General features: G+C 46.1%; 1 protein-coding gene across 4 annotated transcripts in view; it reads left to right on the top strand.

The window, feature by feature from the left end:
• Positions 1–23909, top strand: part of NRAP (nebulin related anchoring protein) — a 66625-nt gene that overhangs the window by 21413 nt on the left and 21303 nt on the right. For all 4 annotated transcript variants that reach the window (XM_033130621.1, XM_033130624.1, XM_033130622.1 and 1 more), the window contains 15 exons: positions 3347–3445; positions 4680–4784; positions 5924–6031; positions 6298–6399; positions 8578–8775; positions 9338–9442; positions 11786–11884; positions 13027–13131; positions 14234–14341; positions 15437–15748; positions 16961–17065; positions 19816–19914; positions 21521–21625; positions 22365–22472; positions 23021–23134. In XM_033130621.1, the coding sequence (XP_032986512.1) occupies positions 3347–3445; positions 4680–4784; positions 5924–6031; positions 6298–6399; positions 8578–8775; positions 9338–9442; positions 11786–11884; positions 13027–13131; positions 14234–14341; positions 15437–15748; positions 16961–17065; positions 19816–19914; positions 21521–21625; positions 22365–22472; positions 23021–23134 (1872 nt within the window). The remainder of the gene's footprint in view (positions 1–3346; positions 3446–4679; positions 4785–5923; positions 6032–6297; positions 6400–8577; positions 8776–9337; positions 9443–11785; positions 11885–13026; positions 13132–14233; positions 14342–15436; positions 15749–16960; positions 17066–19815; positions 19915–21520; positions 21626–22364; positions 22473–23020; positions 23135–23909) is intronic.

The following is a 23909-nucleotide window of genomic DNA, read 5'->3' on the forward strand; positions in this document are numbered from 1 at the left end:
GTTCTGTCTGGTAGTCTTAGAGGGAATCAAATAGCTATGAAATTAAACCAGCACAGGTCCTTGATTAGTGCGCGTTCCCTTCAAATGGATTTTATAAACACTAATAGCACTAGAATGAGACTCTGTCCTCTGTCTTCTGAAGCAGAGACCCTTCAGAAAGTAGACTGAAGCAATGGCCAAGCATCTGTGATGTTGCACGGACGTGATGAGTCATGGAGACTGTTAATTCCGTCCTGCAGAGGAACATCACTGGGCTCTGCCACATCCTTAATGCCAAATTATCGGGAAAGAATATGCCACTTAAAAAATACAGTGTTGTGACATTTAATCGTGCATCATTCTGAATTCTTATAGACTCTTTATTATGAGGTGATAATTTTTCACTCTGAATTAATACATTAGGAAGCCACTGTAATGTCTGATCTTACTGACAGTTGACATTGAAATGACTTTGTATTTCCTAGCTTTCCCTACATACCCCATGTGCAAAACTCAGAATGTGCAAAAACTTTTCTTCTTGAATCATTAACTGCAAAGCCCAAAGTGATGCGGTCCTTTATCACCAAACCCAGCAAAATACTCTGTGGCCCAGTGTCAGGAACGCTGTTTTTCCTAGATCCTGTCCTACACATTAATTTGTAAGTCATTTGTTTGTACCTGGAGTACATTGCTCTGTCTAAACAATGTCAGCTCTAGCTGTGAGGAACCCCTCTTCCATCTGTAAAACAAAAGAGCAAGTGATAGTTCCAAGTACCCTCGCTTTGGCAAACTAAGCTTGTAGGCTGAGAGGCACTCTGGGAGGCAGAGTGCTCAGATTTGAATCCTACCTCTGACACTAGCTGCGTGATTTTGAGCAAGTCACTTCAGGTCTCTGTGCCTCAGTTTTCAACATTGTAAGGGAGGGATAATAACACTGCCTCCCACAGGGTAGTTGTGAGGATGAAATACGTTAATGTGTGTCAAGCACTTGTACCAGGCACGTAGTAAGTACTATTTTTTAAGCCATAATTATCATTAGCCGATGTTGGGACAGGCAAGAATGGAGTGAGTACAGGAAGAGATGTACAAGCTGGCCCATAGGTCTGTTTCACTTGGGTCACTGGGTTTTAAAAATATTGAACTCTCTGCCAGCATTTAAAAGTTGCAAGATTTTATATAATCATGAGTTTCGGGTTCCTTTGGAATAATTGGAAAATCTCCCCACTCTGCCCACATTGATGCACAACTACGGTCTCCTCGAGCTGAGTAGCGATGGCTGCCCTTTGCCACTGTCCCCACCACTCCTTATGATTTGCCAACGAGGCCAAACACTGGCCTGGGCTAGTGCCTCACGTGTACCCAGCTAGTGGTCTTTTTGGCTCTCACAGACTTCGGCACCTTTGTGTCGTCCCCCAGGTTGCTGGCATAGGTGGCAGCAGCAGGGAGACAGAATGGCAAAGACGTCAGACTCTAGTTGAGGCCGAAGGAAATGGTAGGAGAGTGCAGTGTGGGCCCCTGTGAAGGGCAGAGCCAACTGCCCGAGGAGCGAGACAAGCGGCAGTAGGTGGGGGCAGGACAGAGATGGCAGTAGGTAGTGGGGATGCAGCCAAGGGGTGCGGAGTTCTTAGACAGACCCTCGGCCTAAAGAAGCTGTGACACTGTGTGAGGTATGGTGGGGGGGTGGGGGAGGGCTCCCGGGCTTTGGGCAATAAAACAGAAAGCCACTGTACTCTACTCTCATTAATAGTTGGCACTGAGATGGCCTTAGATTTCCTAGTTTTCCCTACACACCCCATGTCCAAAACTCAGAATGTGCAAAAACTCCTCTCCTTGAATCATTAACAGAGGCGTGAAGACTCGGAGTGGGGTGTTCAGTGGTGATGTGATCACTGAACACAGCCAGGGCCTACCCTGGAGCCTGTAGGTGGGGAGGCTCGGGTGTCCAGCGGGTCGGGGTCCATGGAGCAGGGACCCCACCGAGATAGCTCCGTGGGCAGGGCTGTGTCTGAGTTTGCTGGCTCTGCAGTGTCAACACTGGCTGTTTGCTGAATGTATGAATGAATGAGCAGAAGGAGAACTTAAAGGGGATCAGGAACGTCTCTGAGAAGTTCAGGATTAGGGATGAGTTCATTTTTCCTCCTTTGCGCGGCTTTACGAGCAACCTTGGTGAAATTGTGGAACAGGCCATTCGTCATTCACAACTTCCCCCTCTTTTCTTTCACCTGTCTGTCTCCTGGCTCCACTTCTACCAGTATAGGTTTCTGGGCTCTCAGTCAGCTCACTTCAGCCCTCACCTTTATTACCTACCCTCAGGCCCCAAACACATTCCTTTACCTCTCTGCTCAAGTTCCCGTTCTCACTGCAGTGGATCTTAGGAAAATAAGATGATTGGATGAATATATCCTCAGGTGCAAATGGCTAAGGATCCTTAACTCTCTGAAGGGAAAATTGTACTTTCAAAAGAAAATTCCCTCGCCCTCCATATCTGGAAGTAGTAGGAAGCCAGAGAGTCAAGGCACCAGGCTGCCCTGGAGATTCCCCTCCTTTCCTCTGAGCCTACATCTTTTATGATAGGGCCAAGCTTAGGACAGTTTCGTTGGAGACTCCGGCAAGGTGGAAGTGAGGGCCAGGCCAGTGCTGGGTGTACAGGGTGAAGACATGGTAAGAGCGTCCTCACACAGAGCCGTCATGCTCCATCACCTCCCGCTTAGACATACAAATAGCTTTGGTTGGACTTTTTGTCTCTCCTTCATTTTTATTTTCCTTTAAAATAACTCTTTTCTTTTGAAATATAAGACATGTACAGAAAGGTACACTAAGTATTGATATCCAGCTTGCTTATTATGAACTGACCTCGGGGGTGCATTTTCAGGGGGAATGCCCCGAGGAATAGAATTGTTGGGACTCGGGGGATGCAGCCATGCCAGAACCTCACAGGTTCTCAAAGTGCCTGTGCCTACCTACCCTTCTGCCAGCAGTGTGCTGAGAGTTCCCACAGCTCCACAGTCTCGCCAACAGTTAGTATTGTCCTCGGTTTAAATTTTCACTCTTCAGGGGTATGTGGCGGGGTGTCTCGCTGCGGTGTTACCAGGCATTTCTCCGATTTATGACGTGGATGAGCGCCTTTTCCTGTGCTCACTGGCCATTTAGTTGGCTTCTTTTATGAGCTGCCTGTTCAAGTCACTCGCTCTTCAATGTACTGTTTTCCTATCTGTGGGCTTGCAGTGTCTGTTGGTCTGCAGTTGGAATCTTTGATACTTTTTCTAGTAATTTGAGAATTGCAGCTCTGTTGGGTTTACGGGGAGAGAGCTCAGCAAATTTTAGAGACAAGTATGAGTGACATCTTCCCATGCCTCTTTTTACCCAGGTCAACTACAGGCAAAGCATCGACAAGTTGAAATACAGCTCTGTGACCAACACGCCTCAGATCATGCAAGCCAAAATCAATGCCCAGCAACTGAGTCATGTAAGTGACCTGACCTGCTCTGCTGGGGATGTGCGACTGCTAATTGCTTTGTGGCCTCTGGACATCTGGCTCCCTAAGGATTTGACTTTCAGTAATGGTGATACATGTCTTATTACAATTGTGAAATGACCCCTCTCGATGTAAACATTTTGCTCAGGAAAATTTCAAATACATTCAAAGAATAGTGTGATGAATCCCCGAGCATCCATCAGCCAGCTTCACCAATTATCAACTCATGGCCAGTCTTGCTTCAACTATATGCCCGTCTACTCCGTTCCCCTCCTATATTATTTTGAAGAAAATCCCAGGTGTTATACAATTTAACCTATAAGTATTTTCGTATGAATCTCTAAAAGATAAAGAAATTTAAACATATTTACACAATTTTAATATGCCACACCAGCAATTCTCAATATCACCAATGTTCAGTTATCATTCGACATTCCAATTGTCTCAGAAGGTTATAATTTTTTCTTACAGTTTGTTTGAATCAGAATCCAGATAAGGTCCACACTTTGTGATTGCTTGATATGTCTTTTAAGACTCTTTTCATCTTTAGGTTTTCTTCTTTATCTCTTTTCTTGCAAGTTGTTTGTTGAAGAAACCGGATTGTTTATCCTGTAACATTTGTCTCAGTCTGAGCTTTGCCGACGGCATCCCGATGTGGACTTCCTGTGTTCCTCTGGCCTCCAAATGTCCTATAAAATAATGGTTGGGTCTATAGACTTGATCAGGTTCAGGTTTAATTTCTGAGTAAGACTGCTTCTCGGGCGATGCTCTGTTCTACCACTGGGAGTCACGTAATGTCTGGTTGGCTCTTTCTTTGTGACTTAAGATGGCTTTTTCTCAGTGTGAGCAGGCATCCGATAATTTCTCTCTGAGTATTCACCCTGCATGTTGGCAAGCTGTTTAGCCCTGCAGCAAGTTGAAAAACTAAGTTGCGTTCCCCATGTGCTTCAAAGAGGAGCTGGTGAAGTAGCTACAGGGAAATCGTTTGTGACCTCCCAACTTCAAATGTCTATGAGTTGTTTTACTTTGCATCGACATTTTTCAATCTGTTAATTTAAAACATAAATAAAATTACAGGCTTCCTTGTAAAATGACTTTTCCAGAAACTCCTTCTCTGCTTTGAGTCTAAGAGGAAAGTGAAAAAGAGAGTGTTCTCTCAGAAATTCTCCTTCGGTCCATATAGAAACTTTGCATTTACCCTGCGGGCTTATTTTAAATTCAACAGGTGAATTACCGCGCTGACTATGAGAAAAATAAGCTGAATTACACATTGCCCCAGGATGTACCTCAGCTGGTGAAGGCCAAAACCAATGCCGAACTCTTTAGTGAGGTAAGCAGGCAGCGTGGGTGGCCGTATGTACAGAGGTGGACGTGAAGATAGCAGTCCCAATGAACCAGGGCCATTCTGCTAACGGAAGAGGTTCATCCAAGGCACCCACCGTGTTATAATTTTGAATTTTGCTGGCACGTGGTAGTTCACGGGGATAAGCTGATCATAGCAATTTAATTCTCATTATCTGAGCACATGTACATGAACACATAGACACACCCACCACCACCACCGTCATCACCATCACCGTCATCCCCATCATCATCATCCTGGTGACCGGAGCTTTGCTATGTAGAGAAAATTTAAGTTTTAAGAAAATCAATCTTAATCACTGGATTCTTACTGGAGTCCCAAATGGGCTAGGATTTGGCTTTCGCTCTAGATGGGATTTGTGGGGCAGGAGAAAAGAAAAGGAACTAATGTTTGTTGAATACTTGTTCCATGCTGGGCACTGAGGTAGGCGATTTGCATATGGTTTTATTCAATGGTTATAACCCCAGAAATTAACTTTTGTAGGGACATAATGACATGGGCTTTGGTATCAGATCACCTGAGTCAGATGTTGGCCAGTTTTAACCCATGACCCCTATGTAAGGTTTTAATGTCTCTGAGCCTCACAGGCCTAATGTGAACATTTGTTGTTGACGAGTAGAAGGCACTTAGAGAAGGGCCGTTAAACAGTAGGTGCTGTTACCATGACGTTGTCAATATCAATACCTTGTATCTCTGTTGTGCTTTACCAGCTTAAGATCTGTTTTCATATACTATATCCGATTCATTCTCATATCAACTCTGAGACACGTTACTACCGGCATGATATTCTTTTTGCAAATGGTCAACTAAGGCATAAAGTAATTCGCCCAAGGCCACGTGATCAGGAAACACCAGAGCTAGGATGAGCACACAGGGCTTCTCTTTGTCCTGTCCCATTACCACTGCCCTGCATGGCCCAACAGCTACGGAATCAATTAAATGTCTTAATAATCGCTATGAGCCTTTTGATAATAACACCAAGATTCTGGTCTATAGATAGACAAAAAAACCAACTTTACTTTTTTTTTCCTCCCCCTTAATTTCTCTTCAACTTTTGACAGGAATATGGATAGTGACTCTATTCAACCTGTGCTTTTGTTTGTCAGGTTAAATACAAAGAAGGCTGGGAGAAGAGCAAGGGGAAAGGATTTGAGATGAAGCTGGATGCCATGTCTCTGCTGGCCGCCAAAGCTTCCGGAGAGCTTGCTAGCAATGTGGGTTTCCTCTTATTAACTCAGAAATGCATAAGAAATGGTTCCGGTAAAATGTCAGTGGCCCTGCAGAAAAAAGACAAAAAAAAAAAAAAAAAAAAAAAAAAGACTGTTAATGTTGTAAACATCACAGTACTTTAATCTTCTGGGTGTGAAAGGCGAGGAGGTGTTTCTTTCAGAATGGTCTCCCTTGCACTTGTTAAAAGCAAAGCCCCTGAGATGGCAAAGTTTCTCTCTCACTCACAGTAGACTTTCTTCTTTCTCTCAAGATTAAATACAAAGAAGAATATGAAAAAACCAAAGGCAAAGTCATGGGAACGACAGACACTAGGCTCCTGCACTCTCTGCACGTTGCCAAGATGAGCAGCGAGGTACGTGCTTTTCTCCCCTCCACCCTTTACTTAGCGGTGTGTTACTTGAAGGTTTTTTCCTGGGCCTCCTTCACCTGGGACTGTTATCTTTATTGACTTCCACCTACAATTTCTTTCCTGGCTCGCGTGAGATGTTTGTTCCATTTCTTTATGTTGCCAAAGGAATACTATTCTTTTAAAATAGATAAGTAGCGTGGCCCCTAAGGGTGGCCAGCATCTCCTGATGAAGGTACAAAGACGTTTGGTCCCATTTATTCATTTGACAGATGACCATGCGACTACAGGATCATGGGCATGATCCTGTGGGAAACACGGGGGCTGTGAGAATGAATACCACAGAGCAGGTTCCTCCCTAATGGAGCTTGATTCTACCGGGAGAGTTAGACAGTGAGCACCCTGCTTATTGCGGCGATGTCCTGGATGACTCTTGTGGTCACAAACACACATGATACTCATAATATTTAGCAAACGACTAGGGCACTCAGGCTCCCACCAATCAAAAAGACGCTCCTTCTAAACAACTCTAATGGCTGGAGATTAACCTAAGTAAATGTCACATACTAAAATCCTTTGGCGAAAAAGAGTTCTGCCAGAAGGGACAGACTTGGTGCCCTGCCAAGGCTGAATAGTTAAAAAGGACACATGAGTTTTAGGTTTCTGCTTTACAACTGCCTGATCCAAGCTGGGAGGCCAGCTTATACTGCTCCTATGGTGCAGTCGGATATAATTACCTGATGAGTCATTAAGGAGCCATGGCTTGACTAGAATAAGAGACTTAGCACGTGGGTCTCCATTTTGGATGTGCCTATAGAACAAGCCCTGTGCAGGGCATAGCTGTGAAGCACACAGAGGCATTGAGAATGTGGCTTCAGTTTAGACAGAGAACAAAATGGGATTTCATATTTGCAGTTGGAGCATCTAGGGCCAAAAAGATTGTGTCTTGCCCAAAGTTATATAGTAGTCAGTCGTAGTGGTGGAAAGGTAGAGAATTAGAGCCTAGAACTCTAACTTACTGGCACCATTCTCCTTTTACTATAGCACATTACCTTTCCCTAAAACCACCATCAGCACCATCACTGTCACCGCCATCATCACCATTACCATTGCTATCATCACCACCACCACCATCACCATCATTACCATCACCAACACCATCACCACCACCATCATCACCATCACCACCATCACCACCACCACCGCCATCATCACATTATCACCGTCACCACCATCATCACTATCACCACCATCACCACCACCACCATCACCACCACCACTGCCATCATCACATCACCACCATCACCACTATCATCACATCACCACCATTACCGTCACCACCATCATCACCATCACCATCACCACCATCACTGCCATCATCATCATTACCATCACCAACACCATCACCACCACCATCACCACCACTATCATCACATCACCACCATTACCGTCACCACCATCATCACCATCACCATCACCACCATCACTGCCATCATCATCATTACCATCACCAACACCATCACCACCACCATCACCACCACTATCATCACATCACCACCATTACCGTCACCACCATCATCACCATCACCATCATCACCATCACTGCCATCATCATCATTACCATCACCACCATCATCACCATCAATCATCACCAGTATTATTGCCATCCTCATTGCTAACATTTGTTAAGCATTTTCTATATGCCAATCGCTGCACCAAGCAGGTGTCACCTACTATTTTGTTTACTTATCACAATAGTCCCTTGAGGAACATGAGCATTTAGAGAGGTACTGTAACTTTCCAGAGGTCATCCAGCTGGCAAAAGGCAGATCAAGTTTGAACTCAGGCTACTCTGGCTCTGGAGCCCAAGCTTTGTTATTCTGCTTCTTAAAGCTTGTACAGAAGACATGGATAGAGTGTTTGCCTCTTGGGGTAGCCAGGTAAAAACATTTAGGATTGGTAGGAGGCATTCCATCCAGAGACAAAGTAGTGTAGAACCTCAGCTTCTCAGCACCGTCTCCTTACAGAGAATTGGCCAGGAATTGGGTCCCATCTTTCTGACAGACAGGTGGCCTTGCCCAGAGTGCCAGTTTCTCAGGAAACCCTGGGCTTCTTTCCTGTGTTTGCACATAACTCCTGCAAAGGCAGGCTTTAAGTAATGGGCCTTGTTTTGCTGCATTCAAGGTTGAATACAAGAAAGGCTTTGAAGAGAGTAAGACCCATTTCCACCTGCCCATGGATATGGTCAACATCACACATGCTAAGAAGGCCCAGGCTCTGGCCAGTGACCTGGACTACAGGAAAAAACTGCACGAATACACTGTGGTGCCTGAAGATATGAAGACTCAGTGGGCCAAAAAAGCCTATGGGCTCCAGAGTGAGGTAAGCCCTCACACATTGCCAGTTCTCCCCATGCATCTCTTGCAATTGGATACAGTGCCACTTTCAGAGTGATTTTGAACCTGTGCATGAGTCTGTGACATAACGTGGAGGAAGAACTGCTGGCGCTGTGCCAGGCCCAGGGAGCCTGGATGGGGAGGTAGAGATACAGAGATAGTTGAGACAGTGGAGACTAAAGGGTGGAGGGTTGGGGCTCAGAGCTGTGATGAAAGTCAAGATAAGCAGAGGAGTCAAATGTTGGCAACAGTAAGTAAATCTTGGAAATGTAGCAGGTTGGCAGAGAGGGTACTTGGTCAGAAAGTCTGCAAAGCCCTCTTTTCGGTTAGGTTGTGCCGTTTCAGCGTTAAGGTAGGACATGCTCTTCTGGTAACAGGGGGCCCCCGTCCTCCACCCCAAGTAGAGTTCTGCCTATATGACTATACAAGAGTAGGGAGCCGTTCTTCTAGGAAGACAAACACAGGAGCAAGGGTTTCCCTGACATTCCCCTTAACTTTGCCCAGTCTGCACCCGTGTGTCTGATTAGAGCTCTGTTTTTCTCTTGTAGCTACAATACAAAGCTGACCTGGCATGGATGAAAGGTGTGGGGTGGCTGACAGAGGGCAGTCTCAATTTGGAACAGGCCAAGAAGGCCGGACAACTGGTCAGCGAGGTAACCTGAGCCTGGGCCCCTGGCTTTTAGCCGTGATCTTTTCCTCTGGTGCCCCCTCCCCAACCCCCAGACTTATTTTGGGTGTGACTCAGAGGAGTATGTCTTCATTTTGCACCTGTAGCTCCCTGAACTAACCTTCCGCACCCTTAAACTTCCTGGGGAGGTATTTGCAAGAAGCCTACCAATCTACTTGAAGTAGCCAGTTGCATCCAAAGAATAGTTCAGAAGGGTTGCAATACACAGTTAGCACGGGAGAAGCATGTGTTTGTTGTGCAGGACATTTGGAGGTCAGCGTTCTCATTTTGCTTGTGCCTTAAACTCACTGCACACTTCGAGCAAGTGTCTCAACCCTTTGGATCCCCTTTCTCTCGCATAAAAACGAGAAGGTTGGACGGGCTACCCTCCAAAGTCCCTGTGGCTCTGAGCCTGGTTCTCTTTGCACTGTGGAAAGCTGCCTTGGCAGCGGACAGAGGAGGACTTTTAAAGGGCATTTGATATGGAAATGTGACTATTTTAGGAGCTGTGTTTGGGATGGTCAAAGGGGATTCTTGTTTTGGGGCCAGGAAGGCTGAGTCAGCATCTCTTTTGCAAATGGTAATAATAGTGATGGTCGTAGCTGCCAGTTGTGGACCAATAATAGTTATGTACTCATTGCTGCCATTTATGGACCACCTTGAGTGCGTTACGTACATATTGCTCATTTATTGCTCACCACAGCCCTACGTGAGTCACACATTTTACATAGGAGGAGAGTGAGACGTAGTCGCACTTCCGGGAAGTAGCAGAGCTGGTGTCTGTATCCAGTGTTTGAGCCAATGCCCCGCTAAGCAATATTGTACCCCCAAAGCCCATTTTGTTATTTATTCTTATTTTCCTATGGCACTCATCCTTCTCTGCGACACAGACGCATTCCAGCTAGAATATGTAAGTAAGGAAGGTAGAGAGAAGACAGTGACCCTTTAGGCTTCCTATTACTTAGCTTCTTTGAGACCAGCTAAAATCCAGGTGCCCCATTTGTCTTGGACAGGGGTGCAGTGAGGGGCCCCAATCAGCCTGAGGAATGAATTCAGCCTGAGGAGTGTCCATTTCTGTCTCACTTCCTGTGCCTACTAATTGTTAAGCTCCTTGAGGGCCAGGAAGACATCATCTCCTTCCCCCTTTTAATATCGCTGGTGTGTTCTGTGCAGAGTGGATTCTTGGCTCGTCAATTACGTATTTTAACCAATGTAGAATCTGGGATGACTGTGAATTTCCAACCATGGAAAGGGCCATGCAACTTCCTTCAATTATGTGGCGAAATTCACCCATTCAACACACTAGAACTAAAACGGAGATTACAAGGCTCTGGAATATTTACTCCAGAATTTTTTTTTCCTAAAGGGAAGAAATCTAAGAGTTTTCAATATTCCTGTCCCTATTTGGGGTTCAGTTGGTATCTATAACCCTCTTGCCAATAGCACTGGGGAATTTGCTCATCTCTAATCTCCCCACCACGTGAAGCTTTTGCTTCAACAAGCCATTCTCAGCGGCCACCTGTGCCATCAACTTTGGCGAGTCCAGTGGAAAAGCCAGAGGAACTAACCCCTGAGGACAAGAAGTCCCATGGTGAGGGACGGAATTAGCACATGTGACATGTTGCCAATTAGTCTGTGGCTGTGAGATGGGGACACGGGGAGGACAAGACCTCAGTGATCTGGAACACTAAGAGACTGTGAGGGTGAATCCAGCTGGCTGCCGCCCTCTGTCTGTGGCTCCTGTCATTACCCGTCCTTAGAGCAGATGGCTCCTCCATAATCCTGACAGCACCATGAATAGCGGTGATGGCCAACGCAGTGAGCACTTATCCTGCCTGCGGATTCCACTCCACCCAGAGTGAGGCCGCTCCCATTGGTTTCCCCATTGTGTAGTCAAAGCACGAGTGGCTCAGGTGATTAAGTGACGTGACCAAGGTCATGATGCTGGCAAGAGTTGGACCTTGGTCTTTATGGTTGTCAAGTCCACCTTCCCTACACCTCACTCTCCCCTGCGTCAGACCTAGACTTATAAAATGGGCACATCCCAGGGCACCTGGTGAAATACAGGATTTACTAAGGGGGAGAACTTCAAGTCCCCATTCACTAGTAGCAGCTAGACCAGTCTCAGCAGAGCAGGCAGTCTCAGGTGTGTGTGGTCCTGTGTAAGCTGCAGGACTAGCTGGGACATCCCCCCACCCCACAAGGAGATGCTTGGGACACAGAAAGTATACGTGTGTATATGTGCCTATGTGTGTGGTGGTGGTGGCGGGGGTTTGGGGGGGGCGCAGCTTAATCCCAGTGCTATCGGGCCCCTTTTCTTTGGAAACAGAAAAACTACAGGCAGAGGGTGGACGAGATGAAGTTCACCAGTGTGGCCGACAGCTCCCAGATGGAGCACGCCAAGAAGAGCCAGGAGCTGCAGAGCGGGGTGAGTCTGGGCTGCTCTTTCTCCACCACGCTGCTGTGTCACGAGCCTGGGAACCCCTGAGCCAATTGCAGGAGCTGCCCAGACAAAATCCAGGAACCAAAGAACCATCCCTTTAAATAGTCAGGACCCAGCTTCCCACAGGCTTCCAGGCTGTCTCTGGGAACTGGGCACCAGGCCGTGCTGCCTCACCCACCACACTTTTCCCTGCTTGTCGGGGATAGATGCCCACTGACGTTATTCATGTGCAGCTTTCAGTATCGCCTAGTTTCTTCTTTCTTTCTCTTTCTTCTGTCTTTCACCAGAGACTCCATAATTCTGGACAGCAGAGAATTATCTTGGAGGAAGATAACTCTTGCTTGTGGGCTGTGTGCCTTTCATGCCCACTTGAGCTCAGATGTGGGAGGCAGAGCAATGAAACCCCACATTCATTATTCAGCATGTGCTGTATACCTGCACCCAGTAGGTGCTATATAGTTGCTACAGTCTGGCCAGAATCTTTCTAGCTTTCTATCCTAAAGGTCCAGCTATACCTGCTAGAAAGGATGCATTCAACATAACTCAGACTCAACTTAGCAACCCAAGTTGTTGCTAAGGGGGTGGGAGGGAAGGGGAAAGAGAAAGAGCAAGAGTGACAAGTTTTCCGCAGAGATGTTCACTCATATTCTTTTTGGTCGCTGCCCACTTTCCAGGTGTCGGAACCTACAAATGCAGTAGGATTCATTATAGGGGTGCAGGAGGCAGAGTATGCTTCTTATTTTTCCTACTTGGGGAGTCTGCTCATCTGAACCCTCTGGTGGGCTATTTTTTGAGGCCGTGGATAGCGTGCGCAAGAACAGCTTGGGGAAGTCGATGCCTTCCCAAGGGAAAGGTGTGGGAACAAAACCTTCAAGTGGTTTTCAGATTGGTCCCCTGGCCACATTCTTCTCTCAGCTCCTCACTGCTGCTTGTCCTTTTCTCATCACCTTAATGCCTTAAGCCTCGTTTACTGTATCCTGCCGGCCGGTGTCTGGTCTGGTTGGTTTGGTAATGGACTTCCCAGGCACGTCACAGAAGGGCCAAGCAGACGTAAAGACCCCCGAGTGCTGCCATGCCAGCCACTCGCGCCTGCCACCTGCTCGTAACCCAGTTCTCTCTCCCGACAGGTGGCCTACAAGGCAGGAAGCGAGCAGTCCCTCCATCAGTACAGCATCAGCAAAGACGAGCCCCTCTTCCTACAGGCCCGAGCCAACGCTGCCAATCTCAGCGAGGTACAGCCATGGGCCCTGCTTCCCCGTGTAGGCACCTGGTCAGCAAACCCCGCCAGCCGTGCTGGTGTGTCCACTGAGCTTACACACATCTGGTCATTGTAAACAGCTCATCCAGCACACCTCGTCCCTGACCAGTGTTCTACAGGGAGGACCTCTTTTCCTAGGAATGAGCTGGTGGGGACTTGAGCTGCCATGTGTTGGGGTAGGGGGCCGAGGTTATTCCAGGGTCGGAGTTGCAAGAGCATAAGAGCAGTGTCATAGGGTGGTGAGTATGAGCTCAGACGTTGGCTCCAGACTGCCTGGGTTTGATCTTTGGCTCTGCCACTTACTAGGTATGTGACTTTGGGTAAATTGTTTGCTCTCAGTTGTCCAGTTGGTTCAATGAGAGGAAGACTAGTCCCTTCCTCACTGGGCTGTCATGAGGCTTCAGAGCTAATATATGGAAAGTACGTGGAGGACTGTGCACAGGGTAGTTTGACTCTTAGGCACAGAAGTATGCATAGTTCCAACTTTCCACCTCTGTCTTCTACGGAGGGCCTTAAGCTCTTCCACTCAGCTCCCAAGTCTTTGGGGTCTTGATCCAACTAATGGGTTGAGGGGTGAATTAGAAGGAGCAGCAAAGGCTAAAGGGATTCACATGCAGAAAGGGAGGGGAGCCTTCCAGAAGAAAGAACTTGAAATCCGGAGGTGAAGGCAGGGCAGGAAATGGGAGGAGTAAAGAAAAGGCCCAAGGGAAGAGAGGTTGGGGACCGAAAGTGAAAAGAGTGCAGCTGGGGCCGCTGCGGGGCTGGGTGGGGTGTGTGGACAGAAGTGGAGAACACTTTCTAGAAACGTTGCTGTGTGTTGTGCGTGTCATCCCTTTGGCATGTCTTTGAGCTTTCATGAAGACTCCTAGTATTTTTTCAAAACTTCTGGAGTTCAATTTCTGCTTTTTTGATCGAAACCATGTGTATGAAGAGGCTTTAAGGCAGGAACAAGAAGCCCTGGTTGTATTCTGGCTATAGGGTTTCTGTGGCTCTTGGGGTCTCCTAGAGAGGTCGTTACGGAGTCTAGGGGCCCCCTCTCGCATAAGGATGATCTCTCTTCTCCTAAATCCCCTTAGAAACTGTATAAAAGCAGCTGGGAAAACCAGAAGGCGAAAGGGTTTGAACTGCGTCTTGATTCTTTGGCCTTCCTGGCAGCCAAAGCCAAGAGGGACCTGGCCAGTGAGGTGAGTTGGTGTCCATCTTGTACAAACCCCCACGAATTCTGCTGTGTACACACACACACACACACACACAGACACACACACACACACACGTATACATATATGTATATGTGTATGTATATACACACACATATATACAGACTATATATACAATACATATCATGTAGTATATGTATATGTATTATATATTTACATTGTATATCTATATATATTATATATACATAAATATATGTAGATATCAGCTGAACTAAACAGTGGCTTGGTGATGGAGTTGTTTACATTCCGACACAAGCTCCTTATGTTATCAGCTGGTAACATTTTTCAAACCAGCCCTGGCGTTCAGGTGCAGGTTGAGTGGCGCAGCTTTATACCATGCCTGGCTCATAGTAGTACGTGTTCAGTAAATGGTGGCAGATGGTGACACTGTCGTTGTTATTGTCAGCATAGAGCCAGAGTCTCCTGATGGCCACAGTAATGATAATGTTGAAAATAATGCCACACACTGGTACCCTGTTACACTTTTTAAAGCATTTCCATATGTATTCTTTCTTCTGATCCTCATTACTCGTGGCCTAGTGCTTTTTTTTTGTTTGTTTTAGGTCGACACGTTCCCTTTTGCTCCCCATCCTCCTAAATATTTATGTGTCTCCATTATTTTTTAATTTGAGCTCCTTTCTCAAGCAACAATTGTATTTTGGATATTCTGTGTCTTTTTTATTTCATGACTTTTTATTTATAATGTTCTCAACTATTAACCAAAAAGGATTTTAAAGTGGCTTTCAGTGAAAGCAACAGGCCACTTAAAAATAAATCCAGAAACAGGGACCTCAAGTAATATAGACAAAAGATGGAATTTCAGCAGACTGTTGGGAGAAGACTGTTCTATAGCTGAGCATTCGGTTTGGCTCTGAGTTTTCTGGCAGCTGGGGTGAAAAGAGAATAATGAGCAGTAATATTGTACTTCACTGTTTGATGAAAGGAAATCCATCGGTTGTTCAAAGGCGGCGAACTTTTGTGACACTAATTCTAATAGGATTCTGTTGTGTGGCTTTGTTTGAACTTTCATGCACGTGCCCCTGCTGTCCTCTTCTCCTGTAGGTGAAGTACAAGGAAGATTATGAGAGGTGCAGAGGGAAGCTCATTGGGGCAAAGGATGCCCAGGGGGATTCGCAAATGAGCCACTCGCTGCAAATGTCCAAGCTGCAGAGTGAACTGGAGTACAAGAAGGGCTTCGAGGACACCAGGTCCCAGTGCCACGTCTCCCTGGACATGCTGCATCTTGTGCACGCTCGTAAGGCTCAACACTTAGCCACAGACATAGGCTACAAGATGGCGTCGCATGACTTTACGGCTCTGCCCACAGATATGAAGGTGGAGTGGGCCAAGAAGGCTTACAGTTTACAGAGTGATGTAAGCTCTATGTGTGTGTGCACGTGCGTGTGTGCTCGTATCGGTGCAAGGGTTTCCCCAGACCCTGCAAGATCATAGTTTATCGTTATGGGATCCCTAGTTCTGGATCTCAAAATGGAAACATTTTCATTTCTTTGTGGTTTAACTCTTCATTCAAACGAGGCCCGTCATAAATTCTATATGACCAAACAGGAAATCAGAAGCTATTTTTTTCTCCTTGGAATTCTGATCTACATGTGTTTTCTATGTTTTTTTGTTTTTTTTTATTATTTTTTTTTTTATTGCTGGGATGGGGGTGGGGGATGTATTTGTGACATTCTTAATGGTGGCGTCCTATGGGAGAGCATCTCTGATACTCGGTCCAAATTTCGTAGGCCCCATTTTTAGAATGATCAGCTCGCTAATCCCCAATAACCCTCTTCCCTTTTTCCTTATATTCCCCGTCTGGTTCTGTTTTCTTTCATCTTTGGTTGACTCTTCTACAAGGAAGTAGGTGAACTGAAAACACAGAGCAGCTGCAGCCAGCCTGTTACACAGGGGCTGGAGTGGGGGCCGTGTAGACACACCCTTCCAGGTGGAACTGTTTCAGGATAGATAGGGGATATGCTAGTTTTAGGAAAGTGTCCAATTAAATGGCTTTCCGTTAAAACTACTCCTTCATTGGCAAGTAAAGAAATGAGAAAACCCCCCCGCCACACACACACACACACACACACACACACACACACACACCCGCCCTGCCCCGAGGTGTGTAGGAAGGAATTGGCACTGCGGGAAGCCTCGGGTGTCTTGTGAAATTCCCTCAAATGGCTCCCCACCTGGGTTCTGTTGTGAATTCTCATTTTCTTCTCCCCTGCATGTCATTTTAAACAAGAAAATGGGGAAAGCAGACAATGAGGGCGCTCCTTTTTCCGAGGTAGACATGAGTCTGTAATGAGGGACAAGGTTGATTCTGCTCCTCCCAACCCTCCCCAGCAGTGTTGGGCGGGGCCTAAAGCCACCATCATCAGGACAGCTCCAATTAAAGAAGAAATTAATTTACATTTTGGGACCTCACCTGTGACTGTGCAGAAACGGATAAGACAAAAGTGGCATCTCATTTGACTCAGCTGGCACCAAGGGTACATCAGGAGCCGTTAATAGCCCTTTAAATGTCTGTGCACCAACAATGGCCTGACTTTTTTTTTTTTTTCCTCCTTTCTCCTTTGTCAGAACCAATACAGGGCAGATGTGAAGTGGATGAAAGGCACCGGCTGGGTCGCCACCGGGTCATTAAATGTGGAACAGGCGAAGAAGGCAGGAGAACTCATTAGCGAGGTGAGATTTCCTGACAGCGTGCAACAGGCCTAGCTGCATTAGGCGTGTGGCATTTCTGTATAAAATTAAAATAATTTCCACTCAAAAGGCAAAGAAAAAGGCAAAGCTACATGAAAGGCCTCAAAACCCAGACTCAGGCTGGTAATTAGAGAGAAACCACATACCAAACACACACCAGTAGGGGCCCACAGAGCCCCAGCAAAAGCAAAGTGGGTGACAAATGATATGATAAATAATAATGGCAATCAAACGGGAGCTCAATTGCTACCCATGAACTTACCTTTTTAATGAAGCAACACGGGAGAGATGATGAAAAGACACATTTATTGCTCCCAGAAAGCCCTTTTGTGACCTTATGCGTCTTTTCTCCATTTTTCTTTCTGCCACAGTGTAAACAGTTTTTGAATAGTCATGTGGTATCGAACACGTGACGCAGCTCTCTCTTGTTGGCGGGGGTCTCACTTCTACTTAAATCTCACTCCTGTCTACTTGTAGCTGCCTTAGCTGCACCCTAAGGCACTCCGCTTATAAAAAGAGCCATATCCTCACATTTTAGGACCGGCTCATTGAGCAGATCAGGGTTTCTCAATCTCAACACTGTTGACATTTTGCTAATCCTTTGTTGTGAGGACTGTCCAGGGCCGTGTGGGATGTTTGGCAGCATCCCTGGCCTCTGCCCACTAGATGCCAGTAGCACCCTGTGCCCAGTTGTGACAACCAAAAATAATTCCAGACAGTGCTGAAAGGTGGCGAGCCACTGGACTAGACACACCAGGAAGCTGTCCTTGGCGCACGCCCGCAAAGAGGCTGCACACCCTCCAACCACCCACATCCACCTCTGTTCATGGCTGTTTGGGGAGGGACTTGCTCAGAAGGCAAGTGAGCGTTTGTGTAGTTGCCTTCGGAGTAGACTCGTCCTTCTAGACTTTTCTGGGTGGGGAGGAGACCACAGTGGCCATAGCCCCAGAAGACTTCAGCCTTGGCAGTGAGCCCCATGGGACCTTGTTTGAGTCTGAGGAGGAGATGGAATGTACAGTTAGAAAAGAAAGGCACCTATTTTGGTTTTTCAATCACACCTGCCCAGCGTTGTTACTTTCCCATAGGAGAACATTCCAGTTACCGGACATGTCACAGAAATGATATCAAAAGTGGGCTCACTCTGATTGGCCTAATTTTTAGGATGTTAGTCAACATCCAAGGCTCAGAAGACCCTGGGAGCTCAGTGGAGACTGTACTACCCTAGGTACTTCCGTGTAATTAAAGAAAGTTCCTCTTAGGAGGATGCATGTGGCAAATTTACAGGAGCAAACATTTCGCTTTGAGGGTTCATGATCCCAAACTCTCAATATCGCACCCAGTCATACAAGGACACAAAGCATAAAGACCATTCTACATGTAATTTAGACTTCAAGACGATTCCCTCATGCATGTAAGTCTGGTAGTCGAGGGTTCTTTCTGGAGCCATTTATCCCACGGTGGTCTTCATTTTCCACCTCATTTTGCAAACTTACTCAACAAATTTGCTTACCTTCCATGCTTCGTACAAGTCCTCAAACTTCAGTAAGTCAAGGCATCTTTTAGCAACTTTTCCCAACCATCTCATTTCAGTTTGTCGTGCTTCTGGTTTAGTGTCAAATTGCGTTGCACCTTTTAATTTTCAGACAGCATGCAAGGTACTGTTGAAAGAGCTACAAGTGCACACACACCTATCATTTAAAGCAGGAGTCAGCAAACCTTCTTTGGACAGGACCAGATAGTAAATATTTTTGGCTTTGTGGGCCACGTGGTTTCTGTCACAACTACTCAACTCGCCACTATAGCAGAAATCAGCCAGACAATACATAAATGGATGAGTGTGGTGGTGTTCCAATAGCACTCTGTTTACAAAAACAAGTGATGGGCCACATTTGGCTGGATATAGACCCGTGTCTGCATAAGACACCCCAGTATGCAAAAATCCAACCCGATAAACGAGGAAGTATTTATAAAATAATTATTCGATTTGAGAAAAGATACACTGCATAATTCCATTAACATCACAACTGTTCCAGTCCCCTGGAAATGTACTCTGACTGGAAAAAAAAAAAAAAGAGGAATTAATGTCAGCATGATTTTTAGAATCAAAATTGGGTTCTTAGGTCTTTGCCAGAAATTGAATTTTTTTTGTTTGTTTCAGTATCTTTCCAATTGTATGATGATTCCTTTCAATCATATCACCCCTTTTCTTGTTGTTGTAACATTTTAAAAAATGACTGCATATGTTAACGGAACCAGGTTCTAAAGTGACTGGACAGTGTGTGATTACCAACTGTTAAACACCAGGGTTTTCACTGCGATAATCTCTACCAAGTCCTTTCATGAAAAGCTTTAATCGATAAATGTAACTATGAATTGGGAGACCTAAACGAAGATATGTAAACAACTCTAAGACAGTATTTGAAGCCTATATACATATTATTTAAAAAATCCTTTCCTAAGCGTATATCCCACAGTATTTTACTGTTATAACCTAATTTTGAGATATTTTCTTTGTACCAGGTAGAAATACTTTAATGTTAATTGACATGAGGTTATTCTTAAATTGAAACAAATAGTAACCGGAAGGCACCTAGGATGTAAAGATGGAGGAAGCGGAATAATAATTATGTTCACAAATTCACTCTAATCTCAAGCAACCTATGATTTTCTCTTTCAAATGGCATGAAAGAGCAGCATAAAATTCACAGCTTTGATCTTTTTCTGCTCAACAGAAGAAGTACCGTCAGCATCCAGATGCTTTGAAGTTTACCAGTATTAAAGACACTCCGGAGATGGTCCAGGCCAGAATTAGTTATACCCAAGCAGTGGATGTAAGCGATAATGTATATACATTATGACTCTAAGAGTGGGCTCTTCTTTCAACACTGCGATTGAAGCCGAGGGGTTCTTGGCTTGCTCCTTCTGTTGTTCTAAGGATGAAGGAGCTTCTTGTCCTTTGCTGAGGCGCACCTTAGTGGGGTGCTTCCTCATTAGGATGCAAATGGGGTGTTACCACTCCTAGGATGCCAACTGGGGCTCTGCCACCCCACTGCCCTGATGCTCTATTCCTTCCCATTTGCATGTCGCAAAGATTTGTCTGTGGTGGGCCCTTTCCCCCTCTCCTTTTGTTTTACATCATCATTTTCCGAACTGGAACTTTTGGGTGAAATTCTTGGTAATTGGAACACTGAAGCCATGCTCAGGGCTCCTTGGGACCTGAGGGCAGGAATTCTTCCTCGCTGAATTTCCCAGAGACTTTGAAAATGATTTGGGTCTAATGTATGTACAATAGACTAAACCTCCAAGCCATTTCCCATCTTGCCTTTTTAATGTGAAACCAAGAGCTGGCCTTTGTCCTTTCAGCGCAGGGTTCATTGGAGACTAATTTGAATGACGAAGTCCCATAAAATTTCACTTTAGGACATGAATTAACCATGTTGGGCTAATTTGAGAAGCCCACAGCCCTTTGTGCAGGGCAGACATGCCTTTTAAATATCTTTAAACCATTCAGCTTACCACAAGGAAAATTTACAAACCTTGGAGGGAGGCATTTCAAAATTCTCTCCCTTGTTTCCCGCTTGAGCAAATTATTCTGGTTGTGCTGTATTTGACAGGCATTCTGAAATGGCCTGAACGCCTGCCAGACAGAACGTGTTTTGGGATGATTTACAAACTTACGGGTTTAGGAATTTATCATTTCTTGATTATCAGCGCATCAGAATCGAATTGGATTCTGAGAAACAAGAACTTTTGTACGAAGGAAAACAAAAGAACCTGCTTCTTCCTTACCCTAACCAGCTCTAGGGGGCACTGCTGTGATACGTAGAAACTTGGACACATCTGATAAGATTTGGGATGGAAGAAAGCCCCGTTGAAACTTTCTCTGGTGTCTGATGCCAACTGTCTGTGTCATTTCTAACTACTAGAATATCATCAGCCCAAATCAGAGTTCTGGGACAGTAGGGCCCCAGACCCATCCAGGAGACGTGGATTAGCAGAAGAATCCTTGAGATGGGAGAGGGGAATAAGGATTGAAGTCAGTCCAGGGAAAAGCTCACCTGTGGAAGAGCCATTTTCTCTCATGCCTCCTGAATTTTGATGCCCTCTCCTATCTTATAGTTAATAACAGAATTACCGGATGTTAACTAGACCTCATTTCTCATTTGACACCCATCTCAGCAGCAATGTGCTGCAAGTGGAACGTTAACGGAGGGAAAGTTTCAGCCGATCATGTTCTGAGCTGAGAAGTAGAACTTGGGAGAGAATGAGCATGTGTCACCGTGCTAGCTGTGAAATCTGGGTGGGGGCAGGGCACCCGTGATCTGTCTCTATGGGGAGGTGGCAGCTGCAGCACCCCTGTCTCCTGGAGTTTAGCGTGGCTGACGGCTGCATAGGGGAGGCTTCTGGGTTTAATGCCAAACTTCTCTCCACCCACAGAGGTTGTACAAGGAACAAGGAGAAAACATCAAGCATCATTACACGCAGACTGCCGACATCCCTGAAGTCTTGCTGGCCAAGTTGAATGCCATGAATATCAGTGAGGTGAGCTGATGGAAGGGCCCTGGTTGTAATTAGTGAGATCAGGGGACCGATGGCAGTTAGTTGCTCAGCATTCTCTGCTCACAAGGGCCCCGCGCTTGGTTTGATCCTCTGCTGTCACCATTTTGAAATTTGTGGTATTTTTATACATTTTCATTTGCACTGTGCCCTGCAAATTATATAGCTGGTAGCTGGTCCTGCAGAAGAGTCAAGATCATTTATAAGAATGAGACTCAGAAAACTGCCTTAATACCAACGGCATTTGTACTGAGGGGCTGGAATACGGGGGCATCAGAATATAGATGAGCATATCCAGCAGCTGTGCCAAGGAGAGACTTGGAGGATTTAAGCCCTCCCCTCCATGGGCTCTATCGGGACCCCCTTTCCTAGTCTGTGATAGAGACAGCTGAGTTCTCTTTATCCCACATTAAGAGCCATGCACACACAACCGCACGCCTCTTTCTTCCAATCAACTTGCTGCTCAGAGAAATCTGAGTCAGTCTGAGTCCATAGCTCTTACTCTTTAACGCCTCCCTCCCCTGCCCCATCATTGGCTCTTCCCTCCAAGGGTGGGCATGAGGCAGGATCCAGCTCTTTGTTGATTTTTGCTAAGCCTCAGTGATCTCTGACTCCCAAATGGGAGAAAAACTCCACAACAAACCAGATTCCCATTCTGGTAACGGGCGTTTGGTAAACCACCAGGTCACATACCCGTCTTTATTTGTGCACGCCTTCCCAACAGACACGGTATAAGGAATCCTGGAGCAAACTTCGAGATGGTGGATACAAACTGAGATTGGATGCCATTCCATTCCAGGCAGCAAAGGCTTCTGGTGAAATCATAAGTGACGTGAGCATCCACCTCCTTTACTGTGACAATGTTTAATACTAACCAATTTTTATTCCTTTTGCCCCTAACTCCAGCTTTCTTTCGCCTGTGAATCATATCCTCTCCTCTCCCAACTGACTGTGTTAGGGCAGTCAGATAACGGCCAGTGAGAAAGAACATACTTTACAACAAAAAATGCCCTTGCTGGGGTACAAAGCCAGATGCTGGCCTGTACATATGGACTCTGGGCAGATGAAATGCACCCTCCACCAAGCATTTTCCTAAAGCAAGTCCATGTGAAGAGACTGTTAACAATGCACCTTCTTCTTCCAGCGTGGGCCGCCCACGTGCTAACTCTGCTAACTCGTCCTGCCACTTCGCATCCCGGCCCTTTAGTCATTGGGAGTCTTGCATATGAAAGAATAGGCCTTTTGACGACTCCCACGCATTTCTTTTAACTCACCCAGTTACTGTCAAAAGAACAAAACATTGTCGCCCAATACCCACCTCTTCCATTCTGTGTCCCTTGTCCCCGAGCTGTTACTCTCTCCTGCTCTCTTTCCCTTTAGTACAAATACAAAGAGGCATTTGAGAAAATGAAAGGGCAGATGCTTGGCTCCCGGAGCTTGGAAGACGATATCAGCCTTGCGCATTCCGTGTACGCGAGCTCGCTGCAGAGTGAAGTAAGTGGGAGAAAATGCAATGGAGCTAACCCCCCCACACACACATACCTCGAAAATGCACAGCCAACTCATGTCATTTGTCCTTCTGGTTGTGGGTACTGGCTCTGTCCTAACTAGCTCTGTGGCACGGTCAGGTCCGTTGGCCTCTCTGGGTTTCAACTTCTTCCCTCGGTCAAGTGAGAATTTGAGCTAGCTGACCCCTCAGCTCCCTTGCGGGCTGGGCACTTTATGATTTTGACCAATGGCCACAAATGGGGGCCTGGAGGCTACATTTGGACTGCAGAGGTGTTTTGTTTGAACTGCAGAGTGAATTAACTGCAAACCTTTAAAAATGGATAGTTTTATGTAAAAGTTTTAAACTTCTGGCCAGAAGTTGGACCTGGATTCCTCCAGGCTCCAGCTGAAGTTGCTCACTGAGAGCTCCACTGAGAAGGGCCGTGTGCTCTCCTGGTCATGCGGGCCCCACTTCCTCCTTCACTCATGCGTGCTGCCTGTCTGGCTCCCAGAGGCATCTGAATTTGCAAGCCTTGATTTCATCCCTCCGGGTGCTGGCACGTGTGCGTGTACACTCTCTCCCTGTACATATGCAAGTTGGCTCGTGGCAGTGATGAAATCTGATATGTGGCCAACACTGTTACAGAGGACCAAACACTTTCACATGCAGTGTCTCATTTAACCATCAGACTATCTCTAGGAAGTTCATCTCGTTGTTCATCCTGGGTTTACTGATAAGGAGACCTGGACTCTGAGTGGCTCAGTCCCTTGCCTAAGATCA

Source organism: Rhinolophus ferrumequinum, chromosome 16 (genome assembly GCF_004115265.2).
Source record: "Rhinolophus ferrumequinum isolate MPI-CBG mRhiFer1 chromosome 16, mRhiFer1_v1.p, whole genome shotgun sequence".
NCBI lineage: Eukaryota > Metazoa > Chordata > Mammalia > Chiroptera > Rhinolophidae > Rhinolophus > Rhinolophus ferrumequinum.